This window comes from Heptranchias perlo, chromosome 8 (genome assembly GCF_035084215.1).
Source record: "Heptranchias perlo isolate sHepPer1 chromosome 8, sHepPer1.hap1, whole genome shotgun sequence".
Lineage (NCBI taxonomy): Eukaryota > Metazoa > Chordata > Chondrichthyes > Hexanchiformes > Hexanchidae > Heptranchias > Heptranchias perlo.
The window spans coordinates 37952-65275 of NC_090332.1; the positions used below are offsets into that span (position 1 = coordinate 37952).

The window sequence follows — 27324 nt, forward strand, 5'->3', positions numbered from 1 at the left end:
TGTTTACAGTTACAGAGCCCACGGGCAGTGATGTGAGTGTTTACAGTTGCAGTGCCCATGGGCAGTGATGTGAGTGTTTACAGTTACAGTGCCCACGGGCAGTGATGTGAGTGTTTACAGGTACAGTGCCCACGGGCAGTGATGTGAGTGTTTACAGGTACAGTGCCCAGGGGCAGTGATGAGTGTTTACAGGTACAGTGCCCAGGGGCAGTGATGAGTGTTTACAGGTACAGTGCCCAGGGGCAGTGATGAGTGTTTACAGGTACAGTGCCCACGGGCAGTGATGTGAGTGTTTACAGTTACAGAGCCCAGGGGCAGTGATGTGAGTGTTTACAGGTACAGTGCCCAGGGGCAGTGATGAGTGTTTACAGGTACAGTGCCCAGGGGCAGTGATGAGTGTTTACAGTTACAGTGCCCACGGGCAGTGATGTGAGTGTTTACAGGTACAGTGCCCAGGGGCAGTGATGAGTGTTTACAGTTACAGTGCCCATGGGCAGTGATGTGAGTGTTTACAGTTACAGTGCCCACGGGCAGTGATGTGAGTGTTTACAGGTACAGTGCCCAGGGGCAGTGATGAGTGTTTACAGTTACAGAGCCCAGGGGCAGTGATGAGTGTTTACAGTTACAGTGCCCAGGGGCAGTGATGAGTGTTTACAGTTACAGTGCCCAGGGGCAGTGATGAGTGTTTACAGTTACAGTGCCCACAGGCAGTGATGAGTGTTTACAGTTACAGTGCCCAGGGGCAGTGATGAGTGTTTACAGTTACAGTGCCCAGGGGCAGTGATGAGTGTTTATAGTTACAGAGCCCACGGGCAGTGATGAGTGTTTATATTTACAGTGCCCAGGGGCAGTGATGAGTGTTTATAGTTACAGAGCCCATGGGCAGTGATGTGAGTGTTTACAGTTACAGTGCCCACGGGCAGTGATGTGAGTGTTTACAGTTACAGACCCCATGGGCAGTGATGTGAGTGTTTACAGGTACAGTGCCCACGGGCAGTGATGTGAGTGTTTACAGTTACAGTGCCCACGGGCAGTGATGAGTGTTTACAGTTACAGTGCCCATGGGCAGTGATGTGAGTGTTTACAGTTACAGTGCCCATGCGCAGTGATGTGAGTGTTTACAGGTACAGTGCCCACGGGCAGTGATGTGAGTGTTTACAGGTACAGTGCCCACGGGCAGTGATGTGAGTGTTTACAGTTACAGAGCCCACGGGCAGTGATGAGTGTTTACAGTTACAGTGCCCACGGGCAGTGATGTGAGTGTTTACAGTTACAGTGCCCACGGGCAGTGATGAGTGTTTACAGTTGCAGAGCCCATGGGCATTGATGAGTGTTTACAGTTACAGTGCCCATGGGCAGTGATGAGTGTTTATAGTTACAGTGCCCACGGGCAGTGATGTGAGTGTTTATAGTTACAGTGCCCATGGGCAGTGATGAATGTTTACAGTTACAGAGCCCATGGGCAGTGATGTGAGTGTTTACAGTTACAGTGCCCACGGGCAGTGATGTAAGTGTTTATAGTTACAGTGCCCACAGGCAGTGATGTGAGTGTTTATAGTTACAGTGCCCAGGGGCAGTGATGAGTGTTTACAGTTACAGTGCCCACGGGCAGTGATGAGTGTTTACACTTACAGAGCCCAGGGGCAGTGATGAGTGTTTACAGTTACAGTGCCCAGGGGCAGTGATGTGAGTGTTTACAGTTACAGTGCCCATGGGCAGTGATGTGAGTGTTTACAGTTACAGTGCCCACGGGCAGTGATGTGAGTGTTTACAGGTACAGTGCCCAGGGGCAGTGATGAGTGTTTACAGTTACAGAGCCCAGGGGCAGTGATGAGTGTTTACAGTTACAGTGCCCAGGGGCAGTGATGAGTGTTTACAGTTACAGTGCCCAGGGGCAGTGATGAGTGTTTACAGTTACAGTGCCCACAGGCAGTGATGAGTGTTTACAGTTACAGTGCCCAGGGGCAGTGATGAGTGTTTACAGTTACAGTGCCCAGGGGCAGTGATGAGTGTTTATAGTTACAGAGCCCACGGGCAGTGATGAGTGTTTATATTTACAGTGCCCAGGGGCAGTGATGAGTGTTTATAGTTACAGAGCCCATGGGCAGTGATGTGAGTGTTTACAGTTACAGTGCCCACGGGCAGTGATGTGAGTGTTTACAGTTACAGACCCCATGGGCAGTGATGTGAGTGTTTACAGGTACAGTGCCCACGGGCAGTGATGTGAGTGTTTACAGTTACAGTGCCCACGGGCAGTGATGAGTGTTTACAGTTACAGTGCCCATGGGCAGTGATGTGAGTGTTTACAGTTACAGTGCCCATGCGCAGTGATGTGAGTGTTTACAGGTACAGTGCCCACGGGCAGTGATGTGAGTGTTTACAGGTACAGTGCCCACGGGCAGTGATGTGAGTGTTTACAGTTACAGAGCCCACGGGCAGTGATGAGTGTTTACAGTTACAGTGCCCACGGGCAGTGATGTGAGTGTTTACAGTTACAGTGCCCACGGGCAGTGATGAGTGTTTACAGTTGCAGAGCCCATGGGCAGTGATGAGTGTTTACAGTTACAGTGCCCATGGGCAGTGATGAGTGTTTATAGTTACAGTGCCCACGGGCAGTGATGTGAGTGTTTATAGTTACAGTGCCCATGGGCAGTGATGAATGTTTACAGTTACAGAGCCCATGGGCAGTGATGTGAGTGTTTACAGTTACAGTGCCCACGGGCAGTGATGTAAGTGTTTATAGTTACAGTGCCCACAGGCAGTGATGTGAGTGTTTATAGTTACAGTGCCCAGGGGCAGTGATGAGTGTTTACAGTTACAGTGCCCACGGGCAGTGATGAGTGTTTACACTTACAGAGCCCAGGGGCAGTGATGAGTGTTTACAGTTACAGTGCCCAGGGGCAGTGATGTGAGTGTTTACAGTTACAGAGCCCAGGGGCAGTGATGTGAGTGTTTCCAGTTGCAGTGCCCACGGGCAGTGATGTGTGTTTACAGTTACAGTGCCCACGGGCAGTGATGAGTGTTAACAGTTACAGTGCCCACGGGCAGTGATGTCAGTGTTTACAGGTACAGTGCCCACGGGCAGTGATGAGTGTTTACAGGTACAGTGATGTGAGTGTTTACAGTTACAGTGCCCATGGGCAGTGATGAGTGTTTACAGTTACAGAGCCCATGGGCAGTGATGAGTGTTTATAGTTACAGAGCCCATGGGCAGTGATGAGTGTTTATCGTTACAGTGCCCATGGGCAGTGATGAGTGTTTATAGTTACAGTGCCCATGGGCAGTGATGAGTGTTTATAGTTACAGTGCCCACGGGCAGTGATGTGTGTTTACAGTTACAGTGCCCATGGGCAGTGATGAGTGTTTATAGTTACAGAGCCCACGGGCAGTGATGAGTGTTTACAGTTACAGTGCCCACGGGCAGTGATGTGAGTGTTTATAGTTACAGTGCCCACGGGCAGTGATGTGAGTGTTTATAGTTACAGTGCCCACGGGCAGTGATGTGAGTGTTTATAGTTACAGTGCCCACAGGCAGTGATGAGTGTTTATCGTTACAGTGCCCAGGGGCAGTGATGAGTGTTTACAGTTACAGAGCCCACGGGCAGTGTTGAGTGTTTTTCCAGTTACAGTGCCCAGGGGCAGTGATGAGTGTTTACAGTTACAGTGCCCAGGGGCAGTGATGTGAGTGTTTACAGTTACAGAGCCCAGGGGCAGTGATGAGTGTTTATAGTTACAGTGCCCAGGGGCAGTGATGTGAGTGTTTACAGTTACAGTGCCCAGGGGCAGTGATGTGAGTGTTTCCAGTTACAGTGCCCACGGGCAGTGATGTGAGTGTTTACAGTTACAGTGCCCATGGGCAGTGATGTGAGTGTTTACAGTTACAGTGCCCACGGGCAGTGATGTAAGTGTTTATAGTTACAGTGCCCACAGGCAGTGATGTGAGTGTTTATAGTTACAGAGCCCAGGGGCAGTGATGAGTGTTTATAGTTACAGTGCCCACAGGCAGTGATGAGTGTTTACACTTACAGAGCCCAGGGGCAGTGATGAGTGTTTACAGTTACAGTGCCCAGGGGCAGTGATGAGTGTTTATAGTTACAGTGCCCACGGGCAGTGATGAGTGTTTACACTTACAGAGCCCAGGGGCAGTGATGAGTGTTTACAGTTACAGTGCCCAGGGGCAGTGATGAGTGTTTACAGTTACAGAGCCCAGGGGCAGTGATGTGAGTGTTTCCAGTTGCAGTGCCCACGGGCAGTGATGTGAGTGTTTACAGTTCGAGTGCCCACGGGCAGTGATGTGAGTGTTTACAGTTACAGTGCCCATGGGCAGTGATTTGAGTGTTTACAGTTACAGTGCCCACGGGCAGTGATGTGAGTGTTTACAGTTGCAGTGCCCACGGGCAGTGATGTGAGTGTTTACAGTTACAGTGCCCATGGGCAGTGATTTGAGTGCTTACAGTTACAGTGCCCACGGGCAGTGATGATTGTTTACAGTTACAGAGCCCATGGGCAGTGATGTGAGTGTTTACAGTTACAGTGCCCACGGGCAGTGATGTGAGTGTTTACAGTTACAGTGCCCACGGGCAGTGATGTGAGTGTTTACAGTTACAGTGCCCATGGGCAGTGATGAGTGTTTATAGTTACAGTGCCCAGGGGCAGCGATGAGTGTTTATAGTTACAGTGCCCACGGGCAGTGATGAGTGTTTATAGTTACATTGCCCAGTGGCAGTGATGAGTGTTTACAGTTACAGTGCCCACGGGCAGTGATGAGTGTTTATAGTTACAGGGCCCACGGGCAGTGATGAGTATTTACAGTTACAGTGCCCATGGGCAGTGATGTGAGTGTTTATAGTTACAGAGCCCACAGGCAGTGATGAGTGTTTATAGTTACAGTGCCCAGGGGCAGTGATGAGTGTTTACAGTTACAGAGCCCAGGGGCAGTGATGTGAGTGTTTACAGTTACAGAGCCCACGGACAGTGATGACTGTTTACAGTTACAGTGCCCACGGGCAGCTGTGTGAGTGTTTCCAGTTCCAGAGCCCAGGGGCAGTGATGAGTGTTTACAGTTGCAGAGCCCATGGGCAGTGATGAGTGTTTACAATTACAGTGCCCACGGGCAGTGATGTGAGTGTTTACAGTTACAGAGCCCACGGGCATTGATGTGAGTGTTTACAGTTACAGTGCCCATGGGCAGTGATGAGTGTTTACAGTTACAGTGCCCACGGGCAGTGATGAGTGTTTACAGTTACAGTGCCCACGGGCAGTGATGTGATTGTTTTCAGTTACAGTGCCCACGGGCAGTGATGCGAGTGTTTACAGTTACAGTGCCCACGGGCAGTGATGTGAGTGTTTACAGTTACAGTGCCCAGGGGCAGTGATGTGAGTGTTTACAGTTACAGAGCCCATGGGCAGTGATGAGTGTTTCCAGTTACAGTGCCCACGGGCAGTGATGTGAGTGTTTACAGTTACAGTGCCCACGGGCAGTGATGTGAGTGTTTACAGTTACAGTGCCCACGGGCAGTGATGAGTGTTTACAGTTACAGTGCCCACGGGCAGTGATGTGAGTGTTTACAGTTACAGAGCCCACGGGCAGTGATGAGTGTTTCCAGTTACAGTGCCCACGGGCAGTGATGTGAGTGTTTACAGTTACAGTGCCCACGGGCAGTGATGAGTGTTTCCAGTTACAGTGCCCACGGGCAGTGATGTGAGTGTTTACAGTTACAGTGCCCATGGGCAGTGATGTGAGTGTTTACAGTTACAGTGCCCAGGGGCAGTGATGTGAGTGTTTACAGTTACAGAGCCCAGGGGCAGTGATGTGAATGTTTCCAGTTACAGTGCCCACGGGCAGTGATGTGAGTGTTTACAGTTACAGTGCCCAGGGGCAGTGATGAGTGTTTACAGTTACAGTGCCCACGGGCAGTGATGTAAGTGTTTATAGTTACAGTGCCCACGGGCAGTGATGAGTGTTTACACTTACAGAGCCCAGGGGCAGTGATGAGTGTTTACAGTTACAGTGCCCAGGGGCAGTGATGAGTGTTTACAGTTACAGAGCCCAGGGGCAGTGATGTGAGTGTTTCCAGTTGCAGTGCCCACGGGCAGTGATGTGAGTGTTTACAGTTACAGTGCCCATGGGCAGTGATTTGAGTGTTTACAGTTACAGTGCCCACGGGCAGTGATGTGAGTGTTTACAGTTACAGTGCCCACGGGCAGTGATGATTGTTTACAGTTACAGAGCCCATGGGCAGTGATGTGAGTGTTTACAGTTACAGTGCCCATGGGCAGTGATGAGTGTTTACAGTTACAGTGCCCACGGGCAGTGATGTGAGTGTTTACAGTTACAGTGCCCATGGGCAGTGATTTGAGTGTTTACAGTTACAGTGCCCACGGGCAGTGATGTGAGTGTTTACAGTTACAGTGCCCACGGGCAGTGATGTGAGTGTTTACAGTTACAGTGCCCATGGGCAGTGATTTGAGTGTTTACAGTTACAGTGCCCACGGGCAGTGATGTGAGTGTTTACAGTTACAGTGCCCACGGGCAGTGATGATTGTTTACAGTTACAGAGCCCATGGGCAGTGATGTGAGTGTTTACAGTTACAGTGCCCATGGGCAGTGATGAGTGTTTACAGTTACAGTGACCACGGGCAGTGATGTGAGTGTTTACAGTTACAGTGCCCACGGGCAGTGATGTGAGTGTTTACAGTTACAGTGCCCACGGGCAGTGATGTGAGTGTTTACAGTTACAGTGCCCATGGGCAGTGATGAGTGTTTACAGTTACAGTGCCCATGGGCAGTGATGAGTGTTTATAGTTACAGTGCCCAGGGGCAGCGATGAGTGTTTATAGTTACAGTGCCCACGGGCAGTGATGAGTGTTTATAGTTACATTGCCCAGTGGCAGTGATGAGTGTTTAGAGTTACAGTGCCCACGGGCAGTGATGAGTGTTTATAGTTACAGGGCCCACGGGCAGTGATGAGTGTTTACAGTTACAGTGCCCATGGGCAGTGATGTGAGTGTTTATAGTTACAGAGCCCACAGGCAGTGATGAGTGTTTATAGTTACAGTGCCCACGGGCAGTGATGAGTGTTTACAGTTACAGAGCCCAGGGGCAGTGATGTGAGTGTTTACAGTTACAGTGGCCACGGGCAGTGATGAGGGTTTACAGTTACAGTGCCCACGGGCAGTGATGACTGTTTGCAGTTACAGAGCCCACGGACAGTGATGACTGTTTACAGTTACAGTGCCCACGGGCAGCTGTGTGAGTGTTTCCAGTTCCAGAGCCCAGGGGCAGTGATGAGTGTTTACAATTACAGTGCCCACGGGCAGTGATGTGAGTGTTTACAGTTACAGAGCCCACGGGCATTGATGTGAGTGTTTACAGTTACAGTGCCCATGGGCAGTGATGAGTGTTTACAGTTACAGTGCCCACGGGCAGTGATGTGAGTGTTTACAGTTACAGTGCCCATGGGCAGTGATGAGTGTTTACAGTTACAGTGCCCACGGGCAGTGATGAGTGTTTACAGTTACAGTGCCCACGGGCAGTGATGAGTGTTTTCAGTTACAGTGCCCACGGGCAGTGATGAGTGTTTATTGTTAAAGTGCCCATGGGCAGTGATGAGTGTTTATTGTTAAAGTGCCCACGGGCAATGATGAGTGTTTATAGTTACAGTGCCCAGGGGCAGTGATGTGAGTGTTTATAGTTACAGTGCCCAGGGGCAGTGATGTGAGTGTTTACAGTTACAGTGCCCATGGGCAGTGATGAGTGTTTTCAGTTACAGTGCCCATGGGCAGTGATGAGTGTTTTCAGTTACAGTGCCCATGGGCAGTGATGAGTGTTTATTGTTAAAGTGCCCACGGGCAATGATGAGTGTTTATAGTTACAGTGCCCAGGGGCAGTGATGTGAGTGTTTATAGTTACAGTGCCCAGGGGCAGTGATGAGTGTTTACAGTTACAGTGCCCACGGGCAGTGATGAGTGTTTATAGTTACAGTGCCCACGGGCAGTGATGATTGTTTACAGTTACAGAGCCCAGGGGCAGTGATGAGTGTTTACAGTTACAGTGCCCAGGGGCAGTGATGTGAGTGTTTACAGTTACAGTGCCCAGGGGCAGTGATGAGTGTTTACAGTTACAGTGCCCAGGGGCAGTGATGTGAGTGTTTACAGTTGCAGAGCCCAGGGGCAGTGATGTGAGTGTTTCCAGGTACAGTGCCCACGGGCAGTGATGTGAGTGTTTACAGGTACAGTGCCCACGGGCAGTGATGTGACTGTTTACAGTTACACTGCCCACGGGCAGTGATGAGTGTTTACAGTTACAGTGCCCATGGGCAGTGATGTGAGTGTTTACAGTTACAGAGCCCATGGGCAGTGATGTGAGTGTTTACAGTTACAGTGCCCAGGGGCAGTGATGAGTGTTTACAGTTACAGTGCCCACAGGCAGTGATGAGTGTTTATAGTTACAGAGCCCACGGGCAGTGATGAGTGTTTACAGTTACAGTGCCCAGCGGTAGTGATGTGAGTGTTTATAGTTACAGAGCCCATGGGCAGTGATGTGAGTGTTTACAGGTACAGTGCCCACGGGCAGTGATGTGAGTGTTTACAGTTACAGTGCCCATGCGCAGTGATGTGAGTGTTTACAGGTACAGTGCCCACGGGCAGTGATGTGAGTGTTTACAGGTACAGTGCCCACGGGCAGTGATGAGTGTTTACAGTTACAGTGCCCATGGGCAGTGATGAGTGTTTACAGTTACAGTGCCCACGGGCAGTGATGAGTGTTTATAGTTACAGTGCCCACGGGCAGTGATGTGAGTGTTTACAGTTACAGTGCCCACAGGCAGTGATGAGTGTTTACAGTTACAGTGCCCACGGGCAGCGATGAGTGTTTACAGTTACAGTGCCCACGGGCAGTGATGTGAGTGTTTACAGTTACAGTGCCCATGGCCAGTGATGAGTGTTTATAGTTACAGTGCCCACGGGCAGTGATGAGTGTTTATAGTTACAGTGCCCACGGGCAGTGATGAGTGTTTACAGTTACAGAGCCCATGGGCAGTGATGTGAGTGTTTACAGTTACAGAGCCCAGGGGCAGTGATGAGTGTTTACAGTTACAGTGCCCAGGGGCAGTGATGTAAGTGTTTACAGTTACAGTGCCCACGGGCAGTGTTGTAAGTGTTTATAGTTACAGTGCCCACAGGCAGTGATGTGAGTGTTTATAGTTACAGTGCCCACAGGCAGTGATGTGAGTGTTTATAGTTACAGTGCCCAGGGGCAGTGATGAGTGTTTACAGTTACAGTGCCCACGGGCAGTGATGAGTGTTTACACTTACAGAGCCCAGGGGCAGTGATGAGTGTTTACAGTTACAGTGCCCAGGGGCAGTGATGAGTGTTTACACTTACAGAGCCCAGGGGCAGTGATGAGTGTTTACACATACAGAGCCCAGGGGCAGTGATGAGTGTTTACACTTACAGAGCCCAGGGGCAGTGATGAGTGTTTACAGTTACAGAGCCCAGGGGCAGTGATGTGAGTGTTTCCAGTTGCAGTGCCCACGGGCAGTGATGTGAGTGTTTACAGTTACAGTGCCCACGGGCAGTGATGTGAGTGTTTACAGTTACAGAGCCCAGGGGCAGTGATGAGTGTTTACACTTACAGAGCCCAGGGACAGTGATGAGTGTTTACAGTTACTGTGCCCACGGGCAGTGATGTGAGTGTTTACAGTTACAGTGCCCACGGGCAGTGATGTGAGTGTTTACAGTTACAGTGGCCACAGGCAGTGATGTGAGTGTTTACAGTTACAGTGCCCACGGGCAGTGATGTGAGTGTTTACAGTTACAGTGCCCATGGGCAGTGATGAGTGTTTATAGTTACAGTGCCCAGGGGCAGTGATGAGTGTTTACAGTTACAGTGCCCATGGGCAGTGATGTGAGTGTTTACAGTTACAGTGCCCACGGGCAGTGATGAGTGTTTATAGTTACAGGGCCCACGGGCAGTGATGAGTGTTTACAGTTACAGTGCCCATGGGCAGTGATGTGAGTGTTTATAGTTACAGAGCCCACAGGCAGTGATGAGTGTTTATAGTTACAGTGCCCAGGGGCAGTGATGAGTGTTTACAGTTACAGAGCCCAGGGGCAGTGATGTGAGTGTTTACAGTTACAGTGCCCACGGGCAGTGATGAGGGTTTACAGTTACAGTGCCCACGGGCAGTGATGACTGTTTACAGTTACAGAGCCCACGGACAGTGATGACTGTTTACAGTTACAGTGCCCACGGGCAGCTGTGTGAGTGTTTCCAGTTCCAGAGCCCAGGGGCAGTGATGAGTGTTTACAGTTACAGAACCCATGGGCAGTGATGAGTGTTTACAATTACAGTGCCCACGGGCAGTGATGTGAGTGTTTACAGTTACAGAGCCCACGGGCATTGATGTGAGTGTTTACAGTTACAGTGCCCACGGGCAGTGATGTGAGTGTTTACAGTTACAGTGCCCACGGGCAGTGATGTGAGTGTTTACAGTTACAGTGCCCATGGGCAGTGATGAGTGTTTACAGTTACAGTGCCCATGGGCAGTGATGAGTGTTTTCAGTTGCAGTGCCCACGGGCAGTGATGCGAGTGTTTACAGTTACAGTGCCCACGGGCAGTGATGCGAGTGTTTACAGTTACAGTCCCCACGGGCAGTGATGAGTGTTTATAGTTACAGAGCCCACGGGCAGTGATGTGAGTGTTTATAGTTGCAGTGCCCACGGGCAGTGAGGTGAGTGTTTACAGTTACAGTGCCCACGGGCAGTGATGAGTGTTTATAGTTACAGTGCACACGGGCAGTGATGTGAGTGTTTATAGTTACAGAGCCCAGGGGCAGTGATGAGTGTTTACAGTTACAGTGCCCAGGGGCAGTGATGAGTGTTTACAGTTACAGAGCCCACGGGCAGTGATGTGAGTGTTTACAGTTACAGTGCCCACGGGCAGTGATGAGTGTTTATAGTTACAGTGCCCACAGGCAGTGATGAGTGTTTATAGTTACAGAGCCCACGGGCAGTAGTGAGTGTTTACAGTTACAGTGCCCACGGGCAGTGATGAGTGTTTACAGTTACAGTGCCCACGGGCAGTGATGTGAGTGTTTATAGTTACAGTGCCCACGGGCAGTGATGAGTGTTTATAGTTACAGAGCCCACGGGCAGTGATGAGTGTTTACAGTTACAGTGCCCAGGGGCAGTGATGTGAGTGTTTACAGTTACAGAGCCCAGGGGCAGTGATGTGAGTGTTTACAGTTACAGTGCCCATGGGCAGTGATGTGAGTGTTTACAGTTGCAGTGCCCAGGGGCAGTGATGTGAGTGTTTACAGTTACAGAGCCCAGGGGCAGTGATGTGAGTGTTTACAGTTACAGTGCCCAGGGGCAGTGATGTGAGTGTTTACAGTTACAGAGCCCATGGGCAGTGATGTGAGTGTTTACAGTTACAGAGCCCAGGGGCAGTGATGTGAGTGTTTACAGTTACAGTGCCCAGGGGCAGTGATGTGAGTGTTTACAGTTACAGTGCCCATGGGCAGTGATGTGAGTGTTTACAGTTACAGTGCCCATGGGCAGTGATGTGAGTGTTTACAGTTACAGAGCCCAGGGGCAGTGATGTGAGTGTTTACAGTTACAGTGCCCAGGGGCAGTGATGTGAGTGTTTACAGTTACAGAGCCCAGGGGCAGTGATGTGAGTGTTTACAGTTACAGAGCCCAGGGGCAGTGATGTGAGTGTTTACAGTTACAGTGCCCAGGGGCAGTGATGTGAGTGTTTACAGTTACAGTGCCCAGGGGCAGTGATGTGAGTGTTTACAGTTACAGAGCCCATGGGCAGTGATGTGAGTGTTTACAGTTACAGTGCCCAGGGGCAGTGATGTGAGTGTTTACAGTTACAGTGCCCATGGGCAGTGATGTGAGTGTTTACAGTTACAGAGCCCAGGGGCAGTGATGTGAGTGTTTACAGTTACAGTGCCCAGGGGCAGTGATGTGAGTGTTTACAGTTACAGTGCCCATGGGCAGTGATGTGAGTGTTTACAGTTACAGTGCCCAGGGGCAGTGATGTGAGTGTTTACAGTTACAATGCCCATGGGCAGTGATGTGAGTGTTTACAGTTACAGAGCCCATGGGCAGTGATGTGAGTGTTTACAGTTAAAGAGCCCAGGGGCAGTGATGTGAGTGTTTACAGTTACAGTGCCCATGGGCAGTGATGAGTGTTTACAGTTCCAGAGCCCAGGGGCAGTGATGAGTGTTTATAGTTACAGTGCCCACGGGCAGTGATGTGAGTGTTTACAGTTACAGTGCCCATGGGCAGCGATGAGTGTTTATAGTTACAGTGCCCACGGGCAGTGATGAGTGTTTATAGTTACAGTGCCCATGGGCAGTGATGAATGTTTACAGTTACAGTGCCCACGGGCAGTGATGAGTGTTTACAGTTACAGAGCCCACGGGCAGTGATGTGAGTGTTTACAGTTACTGTGCCCACGGGCAGTGATGTGAGTGTTTACAGTTACAGTGCCCACGGGCAGTGATGTGAGTGTTTACAGTTACAGTGCCCACGGGCAGTGATGTGAGTGTTTACAGTTACAGTGCCCACGGGCAGTGATGTGAGTGTTTACAGTTACAGAGCCCAGGGGCAGTGATGAGTGTTTACAGTTACAGTGCCCAGGGGCAGTGATGTGAGTGTTTACAGTTACAGTGCCCAGGGGCAGTGATGAGTGTTTACAGTTACAGAGCCCAGGGGCAGTGATGAGTGTTTATATTTACAGAGCCCACGGGCAGTGATGAGTGTTTATAGTTACAGAGCCCACGGGCAGTGATGAGTGTTTATAGTTACAGAGCCCACGGGCAGTGATGAGTGTTTATAGTTACAGAGCCCACGGGCAGTGATGAGTGTTTATATTTACAGTGCCCACGGGCAGTGATGAGTGTTTATAGTTACAGAGCCCACGGGCAGTGATGAGTGTTTATAGTTACAGAGCCCACGGGCAGTGATGAGTGTTTATAGTGACAGTGCCCAGGGGCAGTGATGTGTGTGTTTACAGTTACAGTGCCCAGGGGCAGTGATGAATGTTTACAGTTACAGTGCCCAGGGGCAGTGATGTGAGTGTTTACAGTTACAGTGCCCAGGGGCAGTGATGAGTGTTTACAGTTACAGTGCCCAGGGGCAGTGATGTGAGTGTTTACAGTTACAGTGCCCAGGGGCAGTGATGAGTGTTTATAGTTACAGAGCCCACGGGCAGTGATGAGTGTGTACACTTACAGAGCCCAGGGGCAGTGATGAGTGTTTACAGTTACAGTGCCCAGGGGCAGTGTTGTGAGTGTTTACAGTTACAGAGCCCAGGGGCAGTGATGTGAGTGTTTCCAGTTGCAGTGCCCAGGGGCAGTGATGTGAGTGTTTACAGTTACAGTGCCCAGGGGCAGTGATGAGTGTTTATAGTTACAGAGCCCACGGGCAGTGATGAGTGTTTACACTTACAGAGCCCAGGGGCAGTGATGTGAGTGTTTACAGTTACAGTGCCCACGGGCAGTGATGTGAGTGTTTACAGGTACAGTGCCCACGGGCAGTGATGTGAGTGTTTACAGTTACAGTGCCCAGGGGCAGTGATGTGAGTGTTTATAGTTACAGTGCCCACGGGCAGTGATGTGAGTGTTTACAGTTACACTGCCCACGGGCAGTGATGTGAGTGTTTACAGTTACACTGCCCACGGGCAGTGATGTGAGTGTTTACAGTTACAGTGCCCACGGGCAGTGATGTGAGTGTTTACAGTTACAGTGCCCAGGGGCAGTGATGTGAGTGTTTACAGGTACAGTGCCCACGGGCAGTGATGTGAGTGTTTACAGGTACAGTGCCCACGGGCAGTGATGAGTGTTTACAGTTACAGTGCCCACGGGCAGTGATGTGAGTGTTTACAGTTACAGTGCCCAGGGGCAGTGATGTGACTGTTTACAGTTACACTGCCCACGGGCAGAGATGACTGTTTACAGTTACAGTGCCCACGGGCAGTGATGAGTGTTTACAGTTACAGTGCCCATGGGCAGTGATGAGTGTTTATAGTTACAGTGCCCATGGGCAGTGATGAGTGTTTATAGTTACAGTGCCCACGGGCAGTGATGAGTGTTTATAGTTACAGAGCCCAGGGGCAGTGATGAGTGTTTCCAGTTACAGAGCCCAGGGGCAGTGATGTGAGTGTTTACAGTTACAGAGCCCACGGGCAGTGATGTGAGTGTTTGAAGTTACAGTGCCCACGGGCAGTGATGTGAGTGTTTACAGTTACACTGCCCACGGGCAATGATGAGTGTTTCCAGTTACAGAGCCCAGGGGCAGTGATGTGACTGTTTACAGTTACACTGCCCACGGGCAGTGATGAGTGTTTATAGTTACAGTGCCCATGGGCAGTGATGAGTGTTTACAGGTACAGTGCCCACGGGCAGTGATGTGACTGTTTACAGTTACACTGCCCACGGGCAGTGATGAGTGTTTACAGTTACAGTGCCCAGGGGCAGTGATGTGACTGTTTACAGTTACACTGCCCACGGGCAGTGATGTGAGTGTTTACAGTTACAGTGCCCAGGGGCAGTGATGAGTGTTTACAGTTACAGTGCCCATGGGCAGTGATGAGTGTTTATAGTTACAGTGCCCACGGGCAGTGATGAGTGTTTACAGTTACAGTGCCCACGGGCAGTGATGTGAGTGTTTACAGTTACAGTGCCCATGGGCAGTGATGTGAGTGTTTACAGTTACAGTGCCCATGGGCAGTGATGAGTGTTTACAGTTACAGTGCCCACAGGCAGTGATGTGAGTGTTTACAGTTACAGTGCCCAGGGGCAGTGATGTGACTGTTTACAGTTACACTGCCCACGGGCAGTGATGTGAGTGTTTACAGTTACAGTGCCCAGGGGCAGTGATGAGTGTTTACAGTTACAGTGCCCATGGGCAGTGATGAGTGTTTATAGTTACAGTGCCCACGGGCAGTGATGAGTGTTTATAGTTACAGAGCCCACGGGCAGTGATGTGAGTGTTTATCGTTACAGTGCCCACGGGCAGTGATGAGTGTTTATAGTTACAGAGCCCACGGGCAGTGATGAGTGTTTATAGTCACAGAGCCCACGGGCAGTGATGAGTGTTTATAGTTACAGAGCCCACGGGCAGTGATGTGAGTGTTTACAGTTACAGTGCCCATGGGCAGTGATGAGTGTTTATAGTGACAGTGCCCAGGGGCAGTGTTGTGAGTGTTTACAGTTACAGTGCCCATGGGCAGTGATGAGTGTTTACAGTTCCAGAGCCCATGGGCAGTGATGTGAGTGTTTACAGTTACAGAGCCCAGGGGCAGTGATGAGTGTTTACAGTTTCAGAGCCCAGGGGCAGTGATGTGTGTGTTTACAGTTACAGTGCCCACGGGCAGTGATGAGTGTTTACAGTTACCGAGCCCAGGGGCAGTGATGAGTGTTTACAGTTACAGAGCCCAGGGGCAGTGATGAGTGTTTATAGTTACAGTGCCCACGGGCAGTGATGTGAGTGTTTACAGTTACAGAGCCCAGGGGCAGTGATAAGTGTTTATAGTTACAGTGCCCACGGGCAGTGATGTGAGTGTTTACAGTTGCAGAGCCCAGGGGCAGTGATGTGAGTGTTTACAGTTACAGAGCCCAGGGGCAGTGATGAGTGTTTATAGTTACAGTGCCCACGGGCAGTGATGTGAGTGTTTACAGTTACAGAGCCCACGGTCAGTGATGAGTGTTTACAGTTACAGTGCCCATGGGCAGTGATGTGAGTGTTTACAGTTACAGTGCCCATGGGCAGTGATGAGTCTTTATAGTTACAGTGCCCATGGGCAGTGATGAGTGTTTACACTTACAGAGCCCAGGGGCAGTGATGAGTGTTCACAGTTACAGTGCCCAGGGGCAGTGATGTGAGTGTTTACAGTTACAGTGCCCACGGGCAGTGATGAGTGTTTACACTTACAGAGCCCAGGGGCAGTGATGAGTGTTCACAGTTACAGAGCCCAGGGGCAGTGATGAGTGTTTACAGTTACAGTGCCCAGGGGCAGTGATGTGAGTGTTTACAGTTACAGAGCCCAGGGGCAGTGATGTGAGTGTTTACAGTTACAGTGCCCACGGGCAGTGATGTGTGTTTACAGTTACAGTGCCCACGGGCAGTGATGTGAGTGTTTATAGTTACAGTGCCCACGGGCAGTGATGAGTGTTTCCAGTTACAGAGCCCACGGGCAGTGATGTGAGTGTTTACAGTTACAGTGCCCACGGGCAGTGATGAGTGTTTATAGTTACAGTGCCCACGGGCAGTGATGTGAGTGTTTACAGTTACAGAGCCCACGGGCAGTGATGTGAGTGTTTACAGTTACCGAGCCCAGGGGCAGTGATGAGTGTTTACAGTTACAGAGCCCAGGGGCAGTGATGAGTGTTTATAGTTACAGTGCCCACGGGCAGTGATGTGAGTGTTTACAGTTACAGAGCCCAGGGGCAGTGATAAGTGTTTATAGTTACAGTGCCCACGGGCAGTGATGTGAGTGTTTACAGTTACAGAGCCCAGGGGCAGTGATGTGAGTGTTTACAGTTACAGAGCCCAGGGGCAGTGATGAGTGTTTATAGTTACAGTGCCCACGGGCAGTGATGTGAGTGTTTACAGTTACAGAGCCCACGGTCAGTGATGAGTGTTTACAGTTACAGTGCCCATGGGCAGTGATGTGAGTGTTTACAGTTACAGTGCCCATGGGCAGTGATGAGTCTTTATAGTTACAGTGCCCATGGGCAGTGATGAGTGTTTACACTTACAGAGCCCAGGGGCAGTGATGAGTGTTCACAGTTACAGTGCCCAGGGGCAGTGATGTGAGTGTTTACAGTTACAGTGCCCACGGGCAGTGATGAGTGTTTACACTTACAGAGCCCAGGGGCAGTGATGAGTGTTCACAGTTACAGAGCCCAGGGGCAGTGATGAGTGTTTACAGTTACAGTGCCCAGGGGCAGTGATGTGAGTGTTTACAGTTACAGAGCCCAGGGGCAGTGATGTGAGTGTTTACAGTTACAGTGCCCATGGGCAGTGATGTGTGTTTACAGTTACAGTGCCCACGGGCAGTGATGTGAGTGTTTATAGTTACAGTGCCCACGGGCAGTGATGAGTGTTTCCAGTTACAGAGCCCACGGGCAGTGATGTGAGTGTTTACAGTTACAGTGCCCACGGGCAGTGATGAGTGTTTATAGTTACAGTGCCCACGGGCAGTGATGTGAGTGTTTACAGTTACAGAGCCCACGGGCAGTGATGTGAGTGTTTACAGTTACAGTGCCCACGGGCAGTGATGAGTGTTTACAGTTACAGTGCCCACGGGCAGTGATGTGAGTGTTTACAGTTACAGTGCCCAGGGGCAGTGATGAGTGTTTACAGTTACAGAGCCCACGGGCAGTGATGTGAGTGTTTACAGTTACAGTGCCCACGGGCAGTGATGTGAGTGTTTACAGTTACAGTGCCCACGGGCAGTGATGAGTGTTTACACTGACAGAGCCCAGGGGCAGTGATGAGTGTTCACAGTTACAGAGCCCAGGGGCAGTGATGAGTGTTCACAGTTACAGTGCCCAGGGACAGTGATGTGAGTGTTTACAGTTACAGTGCCCATGGGCAGTGATGTGAGTGTTTACAGTTACAGAGCCCACGGGCAGTGATGTGAGTGTTTACAGTTACAGTGCCCACGGGCAGTGATGTGAGTGTTTACAGTTACAGTGCCCACGGGCAGTGATGAGTGTTTACACTGACAGAGCCCAGGGCCAGTGATGAGTGTTTACAGTTACAGAGCCCAGGGGCAGTGATGTGAGTGTTTACAGTTACAGTGCCCACGGGCAGTGATGTGAGTGTTTACAGTTACAGTGCCCACGGGCAGTGATGTGAGTGTTTACAGTTACAGAGCCCAGGGGCAGTGATGTGAGTGTTTACAGTTCCAGTGCCCACGGGCAGTGATGTGAGTGTTTACAGTTACAGTGCCCATGGGCAGTGATGAGTGTTTACTGTTACAGTGCCCAGGGGCAGTGATGAGTGTTTACAGTTACAGTGCCCAGGGGCAGTGATGTGAGTGTTTATAGTTACAGTGCCCACGGGCAGTGATGAGTGTTTACAGTTACAGTGCCCACGGGCAGTGATGAGTGTTTACAGTTACAAAGCCCACGGGCAGTGATGTGAGTTTTACAGTTACAGAGCCCACGGGCAGTGATGTGAGTGTTTATAGTTACAGTGCCCAGGGGCAGTGATGAGTGTTTCCATTTGCAGAGCCCAGGGGCAGTGATGAGTGTTTACAGTTACAAAGCCCACGGGCAGTGATGAGTGTTTACAGTTACAAAGCCCACGGGCAGTGATGTGAGTGTTTATAGTTACAGTGCCCACGGGCAGTGATGTGAGTGTTTATAGTTACAGTGCCCACGGGCAGTGATGTGAGTGTTCATAGTTACAGTGCCCACGGGCAGTGATGAGTGTTTACAGTTACAGTGCCCACGGGCAGTGATGAGTGTTTACAGTTACAAAGCCCACGGGCAGTGATGTGAGTGTTTACAGTTACAGTGCCCAGGGGCAGTGATGAGTGTTTACAGTTACAGAGCCCAGGGACAGTGATGAGTGTTTACAGTTACAGAGCCCAGGGGCAGTGATGAGTGTTTACAGTTACAGTGCCCAGGGGCAGTGATGTGAGTGTTTACAGTTACAGAGCCCAGGGGCAGTGATGAGTGTTTACAGTTCCAGTGCCCACGGGCAGTGATGAGTGTTTACAGTTACAGTGCCCAGGGGCAGTGATGTGAGTGTTTATAGTTACAGAGCCCAGGGGCAGTGATGAGTGTTTACAGTTACAGAGCCCACGGGCAGTGTTGAGTGTTTATAGTTGCAGTGCCCACGGGCAGTGATGTGAGTCTTTACAATTACAGTACCCAGGGGCAGTGATGTGAGTGTTTATAGTTGCAGAGCCCAGGGGCAGTGATGTGAGTCTTTACAATTACAGTGCCCACGGGCAGTGATGTGTTTGTAGTTACAGTGCCCACGGGCAGTGATGTGTTTGTAGTTACAGTGCCCACGGGCAGTGATGTGAGTGTTTACAGTTACAGAGCCCACGGGCAGTGTTGAGTGTTTAAAGTTACAGTGCCCAGGGGCAGTGATGTGAGTGTTTATAGTTACAGTGCCCACGGGCAGTGATGAGTGTTTACAGTTACAGTGCCCACGGGCAGTGATGTGATTGTTTACAGTTACAGTGCCCACGGGCAGTGATGAGTGTTTATAGTTACAGTGCCCAGGGGCAGTGATGAGTGTTTATAGTTACAGTGCCCAGGGGCAGTGATGAGTGTTTATAGTTGCAGTGCCCAGGGGCAGTGATGTGAGTGTTTACAGTTACAGAGCCCACGGGCAGTGATGAGTGTTTATAGTTACAGTGCCCACGGGCAGTGATGAGTGTTTATAGTTACAGTGCCCACGGGCAGTGATGAGTGTTTATAGTTACAGTGCCCAGGGACAGTGATGTGAGTGTTTCCAGTTACAGTGCCCAGGGGCAGAGATGTGAGTGTTTATAGTTGCAGAGCCGAGGGGCAGTGATGTGAGTCTTTACAATTACAGTGCCCAGGTGCAGTGATGTGAGTGTTTATAGTTGCAGAGCCCAGGGGCAGTGATGTGTTTGTAGTTACAGTGCCCACGGGCAGTGATGTGTTTGTAGTTACAGTGCCCACGGGCAGTGATGTGTTTGTAGTTACAGTGCCCACGGGCAGTGATGTGAGTGTTTACAGTTACAGAGCCCACGGGCAGTGTTGAGTGTTTGAAGTTACAGTGCCCACGGGCAGTGATGAGTGTTTATAGTTATGATGTGGAGATGCCGGTGATGGACTGGGGTTGACAATTGTAAACAATTTTACAACACCAAGTTATAGTCCAGCAATTTTATTTTAAATTCACAAGCTTTCGGAGATTTTCTCCTTCCTCAGGCAAATGTTTCAAGATCTCCTTGAAGCCTACGCATTTATACATATTGAACAATACATGGTGTTTACAGACTGCCCCTGCAACTGCCCGTTGCCAAGGCAATCACCGTGTTCAGACAGAGAGGTGTTACCTGCAGAACCTCCGAATACACATTCAACAAAAAAACAAACAGGGAAAAAAAACAGAGAAAAAAAAACACAGAGAGAGGCAGAAACATCCGGAAGGCAGAGAGAGCCAGCAAATGACCCATTATATTAAAAACAGATAACATTTGTTCGCTGGTGGGGTAACGTGTAGCGTGACATGAACCCAAGATCCCGGTTGAGGCCGTCCTCATGGGTGCGGAACTTGGCTATCAATTTCTGCTCGACGATTTTGCGTTGTCGTGTGTCTCGAAGGCCGCCTTGGAGTATGTTTACCCGAAGGTCGGTGGTTGAATGTCCATGACTGCTGAAGTGTTCCCCGACTGGGAGGGAACCCTCCTGTTTGGCGATTGTTGCGCGGTGTCCGTTCATCCGTTGTCGCAGCGTCTGCATGGTCTCGCCAATGTACCATGCTCTGGGGCATCCTTTCCTGCAACGTATGAGGTAGACAACGTTGGCTGAGTCACAGGAGTATGAACCATGCACCTGGTGGGTGGTGTCATCTCGTGTGATGGTGGTATCTGTGTCGATGATCTGGCATGTCTTGCAGAGGTTACCGTGGCAGGGTTGTGTGGCGTCGTGGACGCTGTTCTCTTGAAAGCTAGGTAGTTTGCTGCGAACGATGGTCTGTTTGAGGTTGGGTGGCTGTTTAAAGGCGAGTAGTGGAGGTGTGGGGATGGCCATAGCGAGGTGTTTGTCCTCATTGATGACATGTTGAAGGCTGCGGAGAACATGGCGTAGTTTCTCCGCTCCGGGGAAGTACTGGACGACAAAGGGTACTCTGTTGGTTGCGTCCCGTGTTAGTCTCCTGAGGAGGTCTATGCGATTTTTTGCTGTGGCCCGTCGGAACTGTCGATCGATGAGTCGAGCGTCATATCCCGTTCTTACTAGGGCGTCTTTCAGCGTCTGTAGGTGTCCATCGCGTTCCTCCTCGTCTGAGCAGACCCTGTGTATTCGCAGGGCCTGTCCATAGGGGATGGCCTCTTTGACGTGGTTAGGGTGGAAGCTGGAAAAGTGGAGCATCGTGAGGTTGTCCGTGGGCTTGCGGTAGAGTGAGGTGCTGAGGTGCCCGTCTTTGATGGAGATTCGTGTGTCCAAGAAAGAAACTGATTCTGAGGAGTAGTCCATGGTGAGCTTGATGGTGGGATGGAACTTGTTGATGTTATCGTGTAGTCTCTTTAGTGATTCCTTGCCGGAGGGTCGCTGCCCTCAGCTGGACATGTATGCTCAAGCTGTCAGGAAATGCGTCAATGCCAGATTCATCAGCCGCACTCAGAAGACAGTCCAGAATGTCACCCGAGCACAACGCAACGCCATCAACGCTCTCAAGACCAACCGCAACATCGTCATCAAACCAGCGGACAAAGGAGGAGCCATAGTCATACAGAACAGAACAGACTATTGCAAAGAAGCATACCGACAACTGGACAACCAGGAACACTACAGACGGTTACCCGCAGATCCGACCAAAGAACACACCCACCAGCTCAACAAACTGATCAAGACCTTCGATCCAGACCTTCAAAGCATCCTACGCATTCTCATCCCACGTAATCCCCGCGTGGGAGACTTCTACTGCCTCCCAAAGATACACAAAGCCAACACACCCGGACGTCCCATCGTATCAGGCAACGGAACCCTGTGTGAGAACCTCTCTGGATACATCGAGGGCATCCTGAAACCCATCGTACAGGGAACCCCCAGCTTCTGTCGTGACACTACAGACTTCCTACAAAAACTCAGTACCCACGGACCAGTTGAACCAGGAACACTTCTCACCACGATGGACGTCTCGGCACTATACACCAGTATCCCCCACGATGACGGCATCGCTGCGACAGCATCAATACTCAACACCAACAACAGCCAATCTCCGGAAGCCATCCTACAACTCATCCGCTTCATCCTGGATCACAATGTCTTCACCTTCGATAACCAGTTCTTTACCCAAACACACGGAACAGCCATGGGGACCAAATTCGCACCCCAATACGCCAACATTTTCATGCACAAGTTCGAGCAGGACTTCTTCACTGCACAAGACCTCCAACCAACACTATACACCAGATACATCGACGACATTTTCTTTCTATGGACCCACGGCAAGGAATCACTAAAGAGACTACACGATAACATCAACAAGTTCCATCCCACCATCAAGCTCACCATGGACTACTCCTCAGAATCAGTTTCTTTCTTGGACACACGAATCTCCATCAAAGACGGGCACCTCAGCACCTCACTCTACCGCAAGCCCACGGACAACCTCACGATGCTCCACTTTTCCAGCTTCCACCCTAACCACGTCAAAGAGGCCATCCCCTATGGACAGGCCCTGCGAATACACAGGGTCTGCTCAGACGAGGAGGAACGCGATGGACACCTACAGACGCTGAAAGACGCCCTAGTAAGAACGGGATATGACGCTCGACTCATCGATCGACAGTTCCGACGGGCCACAGCAAAAAATCGCATAGACCTCCTCAGGAGACTAACACGGGACGCAACCAACAGAGTACCCTTTGTCGTCCAGTACTTCCCCGGAGCGGAGAAACTACGCCATGTTCTCCGCAGCCTTCAACATGTCATCAATGAGGACAAACACCTCGCTATGGCCATCCCCACACCTCCACTACTCGCCTTTAAACAGCCACCCAACCTCAAACAGACCATCGTTCGCAGCAAACTACCTAGCTTTCAAGAGAACAGCGTCCACGACGCCACACAACCCTGCCACGGTAACCTCTGCAAGACATGCCAGATCATCGACACAGATACCACCATCACACGAGATGACACCACCCACCAGGTGCATGGTTCATACTCCTGTGACTCAGCCAACGTTGTCTACCTCATACGTTGCAGGAAAGGATGCCCCAGAGCATGGTACATTGGCGAGACCATGCAGACGCTGCGACAACGGATGAACGGACACTGCGCAACAATCGCCAAACAGGAGGGTTCCCTCCCAGTCGGGGAACACTTCAGCAGTCATGGACATTCAACCACCGACCTTCGGGTAAGCGTACTCCAAGGCGGCCTTCGAGACACACGACAACGCAAAATCGTCGAGCAGAAATTGATAGCCAAGTTCCGCACCCATGAGGACGGCCTCAACCGGGATCTTGGGTTCATGTCACGCTACACGTTACCCCACCAGCGAACAAATGTTATCTGTTTTTAATATAATGGGTCATTTGCTGGCTCTCTCTGCCTTCTGGATGTTTCTGCCTCTCTCTGTGTTTTTTTTTCTCTTTTTTTTCCCTGTTTGTTTTTTTGTTGAATGTGTATTCGGAGGTTCTGCAGGTAACACCTCTCTGTCTGAACACGGTGATTGCCTTGGCAACGGGCAGTTGCAGGGGCAGTCTGTAAACACCATGTATTGTTCAATATGTATAAATGCGTAGGCTTCAAGGAGATCTTGAAACATTTGCCTGAGGAAGGAGAAAATCTCCGAAAGCTTGTGAATTTAAAATAAAATTGCTGGACTATAACTTGGTGTTGTAAAATTGTTTACAATTGTTTATAGTTACAGTGCCCAGGGGCAGTGATGTGAGTGTTTACAGTTACAGAGCCCACGGGCAGTCATGAGTGTTTACAGTTACAGTGCCCACGGGCAGTGATGAGTGTTTATAGTTACAGTGCCCACGGGCAGTGATGAGTGTTTATAGTTACAGTGCCCAGGGGCATTGATGTGAGTGTTTACAGTTACAGTGCCCAGGGACAGTGATGAGTGTTTACAGTTACAGAGCCCACGGGCAGTCATGAGTGTTCACAGTTACAGTGCCCACGGGCAGTGATGTGAGTGTTTACAGTTACAGTGCCCACGGGCAGTGATGAGTGTTTAAAGTTACAGTGCCCACGGGCAGTGATGTGAGTGTTTACAGTTACAGTGCCCAGGGGCAGTGATGTGAGTGTTTATAGTTACAGAGCCCAGGGGCAGTGATGTGAGTGTTTACAGTTGCAGTGCCCACGGGCAGTGATGAGTGTTTCCAGTTACAGAGCCCACGGGCAGTGATGAGTGTTTATAGTTACAGAGCCCAGGGGCAGTGATGAGTGTTTCCAGTTACAGAGCCCAGGGGCAGTGATGTGAGTGTTTACAGTTACAGTGCCCAGGGACAGTGATGAGTGTTTAAAGTTACAGTGCCCACGGGCAGTGATGTGAGTGTTTACAGTTACAGTGCCCACGGGCAGTGATGTGAGTGTTTACAGTTGCAGTGCCCACGGGCAGTGATGAGTGTTTACAGTTACAGAGCCCAGGGGCAGTGATGTGAGTGTTTACAGTTACAGAGCCCACGGGCAGTGATGAGTGTTTACAGTTACAGTGCTCACGGGTAGTGATGAGTGTTTACAGTTACAGTGCCCAGGGGCAGTGATGTGAGTGTTTACAGTTACAGAGCCCACGGGCAGTGATGTGAGTGTTTACAGTTACAGAGCCCACGGGCAGTGTTGAGTGTTTACAGTTACAGTGCCCACGGGCAGTGATGTGAGTGTTTATAGTTAGAGCCCACGGGCAGTGTTGAGTGTTTACAGTTACAGAGCCCACGGGCAGTGTTGAGTGTTTACAGTTACAGAGCCCACGGGCAGTGTTGAGTGTTTACAGTTACAGAGCCCACGGGCAGTGTTGAGTGTTTACAGTTACAGTGCCCAGGGGCAGTGATGTGAGTGTTTATAGTTACAGTGCCCACGGGCAGTGATGAGTGTTTACAGTTACAGAGCCCACGGGCAGTGATGTGAGTGTTTACAGTTACAGTGCCCACGGGCAGTGTTGAGTGTTTACAGTTACAGAGCCCACGGGCAGTGTTGAGTGTTTACAGTTACAGTGCCCAGGGGCAGTGATGTGAGTGTTTACAGTTACAGAGCCCACGGGCAGTGATGTGAGTGTTTATAGTTACAGTGCCCACGGGCAGTGTTGAGTGTTTACAGTTACAGTGCCCAGGGGCAGTGATGTGAGTGTTTACAGTTACAGAGCCCACGGGCAGTGATGTGAGTGTTTACAGTTACAGTGCCCACGGGCAGTGTTGAGTGTTTATAGTTACAGTGCCCACGGGCAGTGTTGAGTGTTTCTAGTTACAGAGCCCAGGGGCAGTGATGAGTGTTTACAGTTACAGAGCCCACGGGCAGTGTTGAGTGTTTACAGTTACAGTGCCCAGGGGCAGTGATGTGAGTGTTTACAGTTACAGTGCCCACGGGCAGTGTTGAGTGTTTACAGTTACAGAGCCCACGGGCAGTGTTGAGTGTTTACAGTTACAGTGCCCAGGGGCAGTGATGTGAGTGTTTACAGTTACAGTGCCCACGGGCAGTGTTGAGTGTTTACAGTTACAGAGCCCACGGGCAGTGTTGAGTGTTTACAGTTACAGAGCCCACGGGCAGTGATGTGAGTGTTTATAGTTACAGTGCCCACGGGCAGTGTTGAGTGTTTACAGTTACAGTGCCCAGGGGCAGTGATGTGAGTGTTTACAGTTACAGAGCCCACGGGCAGTGATGTGAGTGTTTATAGTTACAGTGCCCACGGGCAGTGTTTAGTGTTTATAGTTACAGTGCCCACGGGCAGTGTTGAGTGTTTACAGTTACAGTGCCCAGGGGCAGTGATGTGAGTGTTTATAGTTACAGTGCCCACGGGCAGTGATGTGAGTGTTTACTGATATTGAGCTGTGCTCGGAGGTGATGCAGATAACGAGTGAAGTTTTGTTTTGGCTCTGGGCTCGGGTGGGTGGGATCGTGTTGGGAGGGATCGTGCGGGGAGGGATCGTGTTGGAAATGTTGTGACTACTTTTATGCTGGGGTTGTCCTATCCTTGAAATGACTCTTTCGCAGGTATCGTTCCTTCATGAAACCTCGATACAAGATTGCATACAAAATGGTAACGGAAATGGAGTGGAGGTGTTGCCATGGTTACTCTGGAGATGACTGTTCAGTTGGTCCAACAGGGCAGACTGAGGTGGGGACTCAGAGGCCACAACAGTTGTCTCGAGCAGATTCCAGGCCTGGAACAAAACAACCAGCAAGGTCACCGGCTGAAGGTAAGAGAAACCAGCTAATGGCCATTTGGAAGAGGCCAGCTCTGTCCCCCAACCCAAGGGCAGATGGGCTCCCATTATATAGAGCTGCCTGTTTCTGTTTTCACCAAACACCCAGGATTGACGACAGAAGACAGAGGGTGGTTGTAGAGGGTTGTTTTTCAAACTGGAGGCCTGTGACCAGCGGTGTGCCTCAGGGATCGGTGCTGGGTCCGCTGTAATTTGTTATTTATATTAATGATTTGGATGAGAATTTAGGAGGCATGGTTAGTAAGTTTGCAGATGACACCAAGATTGGTGGCATTGTGGACAGTGAAGAAGGTTATCTCGGATTGCAACGGGATCTTGATAAATTGGGCCAGTGGGCCGATGAATGGCAGATGGAGTTTAATTTAGATAAATGTGAGGTGATGCATTTTGGGAGATCAAATCGGGCCAGGACCTACTCCGTTAATGGTAGGGCGTTGGGGAGAGTTATAGAACAAAGAGATCTAGGAGTACAGGTTCATAGCTCCTTGAAAGTGGAGTCACAGGTGGATAGGGTGGTGAAGAAGGCATTCAGCATGCTTGGTTTCATTGGTCAGAACATTGAATACAGGAGTTGGGATGTCTTGTTGAAGTTGTACAACACATTAGTAAGGCCACACTTGGAATACTGTGTACAGTTCTGGTCACCCTATTATAGAAAGGATATTATTAAGCTAGAAAGAGTGCAGAAAAGATTTACTAGGATGCTACCGGGACTTGATGGTTTGACTTATAGGGAGAGGTTGGATAGACTGAGACTTTTTTCCCTGGAGAGTAGGAGGTTAAGGGGTGATCTTATAGAAGTCTATAAAATAATGAGGGGCATAGATAAGGTAGATAGTCAAAATCTTTTCCCAAAGGTTGGGGAGTCTATAACGAGGGGGCATAGATTTAAGGTGAGAGGGGAGAGATACAAAAGGGTCCAGAGGGGCAATTTTTTCACTCAAAGGGTGGTGAGTGTCTGGAACGAGCTGCCAGAGGCAGTAGTAGAGGCGGGTACAATTTTGTCTTTTAAAAAGCATTTGGACAGTTACATGTGTAAGATGGGTATAGAGGGATATGGGCCAAGTGCAGGAAATTGGGACTAGCTTAGTGGTATAAACTGGGCGACATGGACGTGTTGGGCCGAAGGGCCTGTTTCCATGTTGTAAACTTCTATGATTCTATGATTCTATCTCTCTGTTCATCCGTACCC

General features: G+C 50.1%; 1 protein-coding gene across 1 annotated transcript in view; it reads left to right on the forward strand.

Annotated features, from left to right (window-relative positions):
- The window catches only part of LOC137324311 (EMILIN-1-A-like), a 73977-nt gene that overhangs the window by 18961 nt on the left and 27692 nt on the right, over window positions 1–27324 (forward strand). Inside the window, exon 3 of the mRNA XM_067988455.1 lies at window positions 25900–26105. Coding sequence (XP_067844556.1) covers window positions 25900–26105 — 206 coding nt within the window. The remainder of the gene's footprint in view (window positions 1–25899; window positions 26106–27324) is intronic.